General features: G+C 38.1%; 1 protein-coding gene and 1 pseudogene across 1 annotated transcript in view; both read left to right on the plus strand.

Moving 5' to 3' along the window:
* Positions 1-3,913, plus strand: part of C2CD6 (C2 calcium dependent domain containing 6) — a 138,437-nt gene extending 134,524 nt beyond the window's left edge. The window contains 3 exon segments of the mRNA XM_060015396.1: positions 2-173; positions 176-276; positions 2,942-3,913. Of these exon segments, the coding sequence (XP_059871379.1) occupies positions 2-173; positions 176-276; positions 2,942-3,214 (546 nt within the window). The 3' untranslated portion in view covers positions 3,215-3,913.
* A 4,470-nt stretch (positions 3,914-8,383) lies between these two features.
* LOC132428062 (heterogeneous nuclear ribonucleoprotein D-like pseudogene) lies at positions 8,384-10,188 on the plus strand (annotated as a pseudogene).
* The last annotated feature ends 1,157 nt before the right edge of the window (positions 10,189-11,345 follow it).

Here is an 11,345-nt window from a genome sequence, read left to right on the forward strand (position 1 = left end):
TTTATATAAAACCAAACAAAAGGTCCCTGAATCACAATTGCTTAAATATAAAGTTTTGATAGCTGAGAAAAACTCAAAACCATCCCTCTTCCCGGAAGTACTAAAGAGAGAAAATCTAAAGCCCAAGGTTCAAAAAGAAAGAGACCATGTCAGCAAACAAAAAAAGTCATTTAACAAGATAGTATATTACCAACCACACTGCCCACCACAGGAATTCTTCTAAGAAAATCTGTTCCAAGGGCATTGCTTCATTGGACTGCAAGAAGAACTATACACGTAATAATGTTTTTCTAAGTCTTTTATTTCTGTATTTGGCAAAGTTCTGTAGATAATCTAGAGTATATGTGTCTGCATGCAAGTATGTATGTAACCTTAACTGCCCCAAGATAAACAGACCTCCAAATTTTAAAAATTCTTCTGACATTCAAATATCACCTCACCTCATTCAAAGGCAATCAGAAAATCAAGGGAATGTTAACACACTTAGTGCCTTTATGTAAAATAAAGGGGACCCCCCCTCTAGATCACGAATTAGAAAAAAAGCATTCTTTCCTCCAGGCCGACTCTACTGGCTGACACAGCCTGGACAGGGTACACAGCTCTGTCTACGGAAGACTGGCTATTTCAGCCCTGACTGACCCCTCAGCCAGGGGCTGTTGTGCAGGCACAACCTGTAAAACCATTGGCAGTGGCTGTATACTACAGAAAGGCTGGGATTGTCTTTTCATGCAGATATAAGTATAAATATATAGTCTTTTTGCAGATTGCTGAATTATCTTTGTTTCAGTAAAACAAACTAAGTTCATATTATGTGCCAGTTATTCTGCTAAGCCTTAGAGATATGCAAAATTTACAATCTCTTGAATTATGAATTGTAAAATTTTAATTTAGCTTCTACTCTTTTCTTTTCTCTCTCACCACCCCCCTCTGCCATCTGCTGAGAAACATGGAAATTCATATCTATTTTTAATATTAACATAAAACAATTAGGAAGGTAAATCTGCTACTAGACGTTATATAAACCATTCAAAAGCAAAGTTAAAATCTCTAGGAATGGAAGGGGCTTATTTTAATTTTCTGAAACACTGCTCTTCTCTATTGGCATATATAGATAGGCATGACCCACAGTTGGGAAAACGCACAAATTCTAAAATGAAATTATATTGATAATTTGATGTGCATAACTATCTTTGAATGAGAAAATAGATCTAATTTCAGAATAGTTGCTTTGAATTTGTTTTCCACAGCAAAGCAAATGATTACCTCTAGTAAATAGTAAAGCAAATGTGTAGCAGGGTAAATATTATCAACATACTCTCAACTTTGTATTTCTCTTTTCTAAATTCAATAATTTAATAATGAGTGTGTGTGTGTGTGTGTGTGTGTGTGTGTGTGTGTGTGTGTACAGACGAGGAAAAGGAAGTAAAAGATGGGTTCATAGTTTTTGAAAAGCAAAGACTTTCTGAAGTTCCCTCAGATAAGTGGAATCTTTATTATCACTTTTCCAAACAAAATAAGAGATTGTGTTTATGTTATATGGTATGGGATCATATAGGATCTCAGAACCTTTATCCTAAGAATGGATAAGGGAGATAGTTATATTTACTTCCCTCTGTCAAACCAACAGTACCTAAACTTTTCTCTCTAGTAAAATTGACACCAGAGAATTTGAGAGGTAAGAGGGCATTTTTCAGATCATCAGAAAGACTCGCTCATTTGATTCTCTAAAATCCAGGAAATCTCCCAAAGCAATCAAAGTAGAAGACAGGGAAATTGAGTTGTAGGCGCTTCCAGAAAAATAACCAGTGGTGTGGGTCTCCGTGCCCTTCTGCTGTCACTCTAGTAATGTTATATCAACTGTCAGGTAAAAATTATATGTTACCAATGTAGCAGAAATTCCCTTAATAATTGCTTAATAATTCCCTTACCTAATTGCTTCCATGTATATAAGATGGAAAAGGAAGAATGTTTACTTGCAAACCCAGGCAAAAATATGGACTCTTCATACCTCCTTCTTGGTAAATCTTCTCTCTCTTGCTGCTGTAATTCTTCTTAGTCCTGCCTAAATTCCTCCTACCTGCCAATTCTATTAATCTACTCCCACCTTCTCACCAAATCAAAGCAGGCCCATTCCCTTGGTGTGGCCATCTCTGCAAAGCATTAAGGGACAAACTGCTCAAACTGCAGAGGAAACTAGTTTACACTAATTTGAGAAATGACTAATAACTCCATACCCTCTTATGGGTACTTGTAGATTATTACATTTTTTAAATAAAATATAGTCATATTGTACAAATTTGAAAAAAAAGAGAAAAGGAAAACTAAGCCCATAATCCCACCACCCTAAAACAACCATCATTTAAAAAAATTATTTTGGTGTATTTCCTTCCAGTTATTTTCCTAAATATTTTACTTGTTTAGTCTCAGAATGTACACAAAAATTTTTTATATTTTAGTATAAACATAACCATATCCTTAGATGCTGACCTCTGTATGCGTGTGTATATAAATATTAAAGAAGGTATTTATTAACTTTTAAAGAATGAATGTTTGGATGCTTTAAAAAGTATAATATAAGAGCTTATAATTTATGTTTGGGGTTGGGGAAGAGGTATTTTAGAAGAGGAGAATTATAGGAGGGCTGTCTTTGCCTAGGAGTCTGACCCCTGAGGACAGGTCCCCTAAGATTTCTGGTTTTCAGCTCATATCTTGCATACCTTTTGAAATAACAGATCCTTTGAAACAATGAGATTTTTTAAAGTATGGTTTTTAAAGTATCTGATGGCAGGCATTGAATGTAGGGTCTGAATTTGGGGACTGCCTATAAAACATTTGACTGCTCTCATTCTTTGTTGATATTACAAACTTTAGTCCTTGTAAGTCTAAAATGTACTTTTAAGAAACCTAACTCACCAACCTGATCTTTTATTTTAATATTTAGGATTGTTCGGATAGAGTTGAGGATTTATATGTAACTTCATTTAAGCATCTTGAAAAAGCAAAATCAAGAGCAAGGCTTTTAGGAAAGAGCCCAAATGATAGCCATGATCAGTTAAAATGCTCTGCAAGACCGTATACTGCTCCAGAGGTTAACAAACAAGAAAGCTACACTGGAAAATTTACAAGTCCTCGAATGGTTTCAGCAGGCTTAGTTCATATAAATGATTCAATCCCAGATTATGAAATCCATAAAATGCAGCCAAAAAAAAATTAAGAGTATATTGAAAAACATTTGCTCATTTGTGATATTATCCAGATGTTAAACAGTTCAGAATGATGTGTGAGGCCAATAGTCAGAATGTCATTTCTCCAATTAACAAAATGGTTTGGAGATCTGTCCTTTTGTGTGATAGAAGTCAGTAACCAAATTCCATCTTGTTAGAACCATTTTGTTTTAATTAAAATGAAAAAAACACTTTTGATGTAAATGTGTTTTGTTTATGAATCTTAGAGAACAACCTCAAAGATACATAGTCATTAGTGAAGTTTTATTTCCCAACTTTTCCCCTTTTTCACTATTCTCTGATTTTCCAAATCTTTGCTATGCCCTAAATTATCCCTGACCACCCAGTGTCAGAGTATCTATTTGCAGTTATGTATGTTCAGCCTTTTGTTATGAATATACTTTAACTCTTCAGCTCTAGATTCAACAGTATGCAATTCCCTGGGCCTATAGAACATCTATTAATTTCAATATCATCTGATATTACAACTTTTTACACTATAAAGATAATAAAAAACAAGTTTCATACTACTAATTCCTGAGGCTTCTAATACACTGAAGTGACTTTCTAGCTTACTCAAAAAACTATGAGACAGCCTCTTTAATAACATGAAACTCAGGAAGAAACTGTATAAAACAAACTGCATTAAAAATTAGCTAAATCAGCATAGGATTTAAATTAAGAGACTTTTGAGAATTGGTTCTATTCTTATCAAATACAATATTTGAATCTTGCTGAACTTTGGTTCACTCTTGGGGAGTAAGAATTTCAATTTATAGAATTTTTGTCCATTTCCATTTTTCTACCATAAATCATAAAGTTTATGGAGTTTAAATAGAATTGGCTGATAGAAAACATAATTTCTGATCGTTCATTTAATGCCATAATCAAGGTAGTAATTTTGGGGGGGAGACCAAGAATTTCTAGTAATTCTCAAAGTTGCCAGTACATATATCAAGCAGAGTGTGACTGGGAAAGCACAATTACCTCTGGATCTTTCAAGTAGAAGGAACACAGGGAATTGGTTTCATGGGTGATGGAACCAAGGCTAAGAAACTAAAAGGGATGATGTGGCAATCCAGAGATTGGCAAGAGCAGAAAGTGATAGCGCCCCTCAGATAGGACATCAGGAAGAAGTGGTGTGACCAGTGTCCTAGAGCCAGAATACAAAGAAGATACAGCCACTGACAGAGACACCACAAGAAACAGGGGAGTGGGGCAGGGGGTGAGAAATAACTATGTTTTTTCTCTCTCATCCTGCTCTCTAATCTCCTGCTATTGCCTCGCTGGAAACCAGAGAGTGAGGGGGCATGGGAAATGTAGTTCCCAGTGAAACAGAGCAGAGGAAAAGTGGAGAAACGGATTTGAGAGCTAACAGGCAACTAACCAACAGTACTTATGGGGAAAACCATTGATCTAGCTTGCAGTAAAGGAAGGAAATATTTACTAGATGGAAATCTCAAGTCACTTTGCCTCATTAAACTCTTAACAGTAATATTGTGACATGGTCAAAAATTTCCTACCATGGAAATAAAATTAATATGCCAAACATTTTGCTAAACTACATTCTCGTGAATAAGACAGTATTCTCAAGGAGTCCACAGTCTACAGGGACATAAACACAGAAGTAGTTATAGTAGAGTTGTGTAAGTGTTGTTGGGGAAAGTACTATAGAAACTCATGGGAGGTCATTTTGGCCAAGGTGGCTGTGCTACTTTGGATCCTTCAGAAAGCAGATACCAAGATGAGATTAGCCATGTACGGTAGGCAGAATAATAACCCCTCCCCCACCAACATACAAACATCCCAATCCCAGGAACCTGTGACTATGTTACCTTACATGGCAAAAGAGATTTTGCAGCTATGATTAAATTAATGATCTGGAGCTGGAGAGACTATCCTGGATTGTCTGGGTGGGCCCAACATAATCAAAAGGATTTTATAAGACAGAAGCAGAAGGGTCAATTCAGAGGTGTGGTCACTGAAACAGAAGCTGAAGTAATGCTGACCCGTGAAGCAAAAGAAGGCAGGTAGCTTCTAGAAGCTGGAAGAGGCAGAAATTTCTCCTCTAGAGCCTGCAGAAGGAACGTAGCCCTGCCAAATCATTTTACAATCCTCACCTCCAGAACTGTAAGATAATAAATTTGTGGTGTTTGAAGTCATTACCACTTTGTGGTAATTTGTTACAACAGTGATAAAAAAAAATTGATATAGCATGCCAGGAGCCTATGGTGCAACACTTAAGGCATTCACTCTCAGGGTGAGGCTGTCAATATCTACTGAGATGGTTAATTTTTTGTGTCAATTTGACTGGGCCACAGTGTGCCCAGTTACATGATCAAACAGTATTCTGGGTCTTTCTGTGAAAGCATTTTTGGATGAAATTAACATCTAAGTCTGTAGACTGAAAAAACAGATTGCCCTCCTTGATGTGGTGGGCCTCATCAGTTGAAGGCCTGAACGAAGAAAAAGGCTGATCCTCCCGAGAGAGAATCCCTCCTGCCTGAATGCCTTCACACTGGGATATCAGCTTTATCCTGCTTTCGGAGTCGAACTGAAACATCAGCTCATCCTAAGTCTTCAGCCTGCCAGCCTTCGATTTGGAACTACACCACTGCTTCTCCTGGGTCTCCAGCTTGCCTACTCACCTTGCAGATCTGGGATTTGTCAGCCTCTATAATCATGTGAGCCAATTCCTTATTTAAAAAATCCACTGGGGGGATGGAGATCAAGATGGCAGAATAGAAGGATATGGAGCTCACCTCCTCCACAAATATATAAAAGTAATCTATACGTGGAACAATTCTCACGGAATACTTACTGAACGTTGGCAGAAGATCTCATACAACCAAAGCTGCACAAAAGATCACCATGTAAACTGGGTAGGATAAAAGGGGGGGGGAAGTAATTGGAATGGGATCTGCACCCCTCGGAGGGAGCTGTGAAAGGGAAAAAGTTCCCTCACCCTGGGAACCCCTTTCACCAGCTAGGAGGTCAGAGGGGACAGATAGGGAGCTTCAGAGGCTCAGAAGAGAGTGTAGCAGCCAGTTTGCGGCAGGCAGGAGAGAGAGAGACCAGGACAGACAGTCCTTGCCACCTCACTGCACTTCCCAGCCCAAGACATGCAGCTGCTGAGGCTGAAATCTGGGCAGATTACTGCCACTCCTACAATGGGTCCGGGTACGCAACTTCAGTGGATTTATACCAGTGGCTTTGTGAGTGCAGTGCCTGAGGGACATCCAAGCTGATTACCAGCATTCCCCAGCTGAGGCGGGTCTGGTGCCAGGAGCAGCACGTTTTGTGGGTGCACACAAGCAGAAGCAGGGCTGAAATCTGAGCTGATTACCAGCATTCTCACAGCGGAGGCAGGGCCGAGGGCAGTGCCAACAACAGTGTATTTTGTGAGCACATGCACTAGGTAACAGGTGATGGCACAGAGTGCCCGTCCCAGTGGACAGCCCCTGGAGAGGAATATGGCGCAGCTCCTTTCCCAGAGGGAGTGCTCCAATCCCACCTACCTCACAGTGCAGCTTAGAACTGGATCTGGGGGCTTCTATTCCAACAACTGGCAAGCAGACCCTGCTCTCGATAGGGCTGTGACAACCACAGAGCAGAGGAGGCCCTGCCCAACATCGAGTGCAAGCTCTGGTCATCACACCACCAATCATACCCCATATCAAGGGGATGATGGCCAGCTAACTCTGAGGAAAGACATGGCAGGCATCCATACCAAAAAACAGCCCTCACACCAAAAATAATGGACTCATGGAGGCTACACAGGGATGCTCCCACATAAAAACAGCCCTTTGAGACCACAGTAGATAATTGTTTCCCCTAAATTCAGAGTCAAAGAAATACAAGTGAAAAAGCAGAGGAAACACTCCCAATTAAAAGAAGAAAAATCCCCTGAAAGAACAAACAATGAAACAGACCTCTCCGGCCTGCCAGACTCCACATTCAAAAAGGAGGTAATAAAAATGCTGAAGGAATTAAGAAAGGCTGTCAATAGAAATGCAGATCACTGTAACAAGGAAATAGAAACTATAAAGAGGAGCCAATCAAAATTAGACAACTCAATTGTTGAGATGAAAACCAAACTAAAGGCAATAAAATACCAAACTAAATAATGCAGAGGAATGAATAAGTGATCTGGAAGATAGAATAATGGAAATCACCCAATCATAACAGAACGCTGAAAGACAAATGAAAAAAAAAAGAAAAGAAAGCGACATATGAGACCTATGGGCTGATATAAAGGATGCCAAGCTGTGCATAATAGGGATCCCAGGAGGAGAAGAGAAAGGGGGATCTAAAATGTACTTGAAGAAATTATGGCAGAAAATTTCCCAAACCTAATGAAGCAGATGTCCAGATAAAGGAAGCACAGAGGGTCCCAAACAAGATGAACCCAAACAGACCTATACCAAGACATATCATAATTAAAATGGCAAAAGTTAAAGACAGGATTCTAAAGGCAGCAAGAGAAAAACAAAGAGTTAGTTACAGAAGAACCCCCATAATGCTATTTGCTGATTTCTCTACAAAAACCTTGCAGGCCAGAAGGGAATAGCAAAATACATTCAAAGTCCTGAAAGGGAAAAACCTGCAACCTAGGATATTCTACCCAGCAAGATTATCATTTAGAATAGAAGAAAAAATTAAAGAATTTCTCAGGCAAGCAAAAACTAAAAGAATACAGCAATACTAAGTCTACCCTAAAAGAAATATTGAAAGGTTTTCTCTAAATAGAAAAGAAGCAAGAACCCATAGGAAAGGGAAAATCAAAATACGGAAAAGCAAGTATGTAAAATGATTGTACACCACTTGAATAAGCCAGTACACAGATTAAAAAAAAAAATCAAAGAATTTTGTGAAAGCAATTATAACTACAATGAACAGCAAAAGGATAAACATGAAAATGTAAAACAGGACATCAACGTCATAAAATAGGGGAATAAGAAAATGTAGATTTTTTAGAATGTGTTTGAGCTTATAGGACCACCAGTCTAAAGCAAGTAGACACAATAATGAGTTAACATACTTGAAAACCAGTGTAACCACAAATCAAAAACATACAAAAGATTCACAAAAACCAAAAATTTGAACTCAAGTATAAAAGAAAACCAGCTGCATCATTTGCAACAATTCTGTAGGTTTTCTTTTCGTTTTGTTTATGGCTTTCTTTGCTGTGTAAAAGCTTTTAAGTTTAATTAGGGTCCGCCGCCATTTTCAATCCAGCTCCATACAATGCTCTGCCATTGTTCTGGCCACGACTCAGACTGCGTGACAGCACCCACCAGCCAACAATTCTGCCACCATGGAGGATATATATCAGTACAGTAACACAGAGGAATTCGGAGAGGGATCCAAGATTAACGTGAGCAAGAATCAGCAGGATGACAGTAAAATGTTTATTGGAGGCTTGAGCTGGGATACAAGTTAAGAAAGATCTGACTGAATATTTGTCTCAATTTGGGGAAGTTGTAGACTGCACAATTAAAACAGATCCAGTCACCGAAAGATCAGGAGGATCTGGATTTGTGCTTTTCAAAGATGCTGCTAGTGTTGATAAGGTTTTGGAAGTTAAAGAACACAAACTGGATGGCAAATTGCTAGACGCTAAAAAGGTCAAAGCTTTAAAAGGGAAGGAACCCCTCAAAAGGTTTTTTGTGGGTGGACTGAGCCCAGATACTTCTGAAGAACAAATTAAAGAATATTTTGGAGGCTTTGGAGAGATTGAAAATATTGAACTTCCCATGGATACAAAAGCAAATAACAGGATTTTGTTTTATTACATATACAAAGAGCCAGTTAAGAAATTGTTAGTAAGCAGTTATCATCAAATTGGTCCTGGGAAGTGTGAAATCAAAGTTGCACATACAGGCAACAACAAAAAGGAAGAAGATGTGCTGTAGCTGGTGGGTGAGGTGGTGCTGGAGTCGTGACTGAGGTCAGGGCCAAAACTGGAACCAAGTAATAATTATTATGATCAAGGATATGGAAATTACAATAGCGCCTATGGTGGTGATCAAAACTATAGTGGCTATGGCTGCTATGATTATTCTGGGTATAACTAGGAACTGCGGATACGGACAAGGATATGCAGACTACAGTGCCCAAGAAAGCACTTATGGCAAGGCATCTCAAGAGGGTAGCAGTCACCAAAACAACTGCCAGCCATACTACAAGGGGACATTGAAGAAAACAGGAGGAGATTGCTTGCAGGATGACATTGAAGATTGGTCTTTTGTTGATCTAAGATGATTATTCTATAGAAGACTTTCTAGTGTACAAGACACAACTCTGTCCAACTGTATATAGCCGCCAATTCGTTTTAACTTTGTCTTCTGCTGTGTTATGACTCAATGTGGATTTGTTTATACAAATTTTATTTGTATGATTTCATGTTAAACCTCAAATAAATGCTTCCTTATGTGTTAAAAAAATAGATAATTTGAGCAGGCTGATCACTAGAAGTGAAACAGAATCTGTAATTTTAAAACTCCCTGCAAACAAAAGTCCAGGACTGGATGGCTTCACTGCGGAATTCTACCAAACATACAAAGAAGAACTTATACTAATCCTTCTCAAATTCTTCCAAAAGACTGAAGAGGAGGGAACACTCCCAAAGTCATTCTATGAAGCCACCATCACCCTAATACCAAAACCAGATAGAAACACTACCAAAAAGAAAATTACAGGCCAATATCTTTGATGAATATAGATGCAAAAATTCTCAACAAAATACTACCACACTGAATCCAACAACACATACAAAAGATCATACACCACGACCAAGTTGGATTCATCCCAGGGTCACAAGGATGGTTCAACATATGCAAATCAATCAATGTGATAAAGAAATGACAAAACCACATGATCATCTCAATAGATAAAGAAAAAGCATTTGATAAAATTCAACATCCATTCATGAGAGAAAAAAAAAATCTTACCAAAGTGGGTATAGAGCGAACATATCTCAACATAATAAAAGCTATTTATGACAAACCTACAGCCAACGTAACACTCAACAGTGAAAAGTTGTAAGTCTTCCCACTAAAATCTGGAGCAAGACAAGGATGCTAACTCTCATCACTTCTATTCAACATAGTAGTGGAAATCCTAGCCACGGCAATCAGATAAGAAAAAGAAATCAAACATATCCAAATTGGAAGGGAAGAGGCAAAATTGTCATTATATGCAGATGACATGATACTATACATAGAAAAACCTAAACATTCCACACAAAAACTACTAAAACTGATAAACGAATTCAGCAAGGTAGCAGGATATAAGATTAACATACAGAAATCTGTTGCATTTCTTTACACTAACAATGAACTATCAGAAAGGGAAAGCTAAAAAAAAAAAAATCCCTTTTAAAATTGCATCAAAAAGCAGAAAATACTTAGGAGTAAACCTAACCAAGGTGAAAGACTTAAACACTGAGAACTATAAAACAGTAATAAAGGAAATTGAAGATGATTCAAAGAAATGGAAAGATATCCCATGTGCTTGGATTGGAAGAACATTGTTAAAATGGCCATACTACCCAAAGCAATCTACAGATTTAATGTGAACCCTATCAAATTACCCATGACATTTTTCACAGAACTAGAACAAATAATCCTAAAATTTATATGGAACCAAAAATAACCCAGAATTGCCAATGCAGTCCTGAGGAAAAGGAACAAAGCTGGAGGCATAACTCTCCCAGACTTCAGACAGCACTACAAAGCTACAGTAATCAAAACAGCATGGTATTGGCACAAAAACAGACATATGGATCAATGGAACAGAATAGAGCCCAGAAATAAACCCACACCCTACGGTCAATTAATCTTCGAGAAAAGAAGCAACAATACAATGGAGAAAAGACAGTCTCTTCAGCAAGTGGTGTTGGGAAAGCTGGACAGCTGCATGTAAATAAATGAAATTAGTACACTCCCTCACACCATACTCAAAAATAAACTCAAAATGGCTCAAAGACTTAAATATAAGACATGACACCGTAAAACTCCTAGAAAAGAACATACGCAAAACATTCACTGACATAAATCATAGCAATGTTCAGTTTCCCAAGGCAAAAGAAATAAAAGCATAAACAAACAAATGGGACCT

Source organism: Delphinus delphis, chromosome 7 (genome assembly GCF_949987515.2).
Source record: "Delphinus delphis chromosome 7, mDelDel1.2, whole genome shotgun sequence".
Lineage (NCBI taxonomy): Eukaryota > Metazoa > Chordata > Mammalia > Artiodactyla > Delphinidae > Delphinus > Delphinus delphis.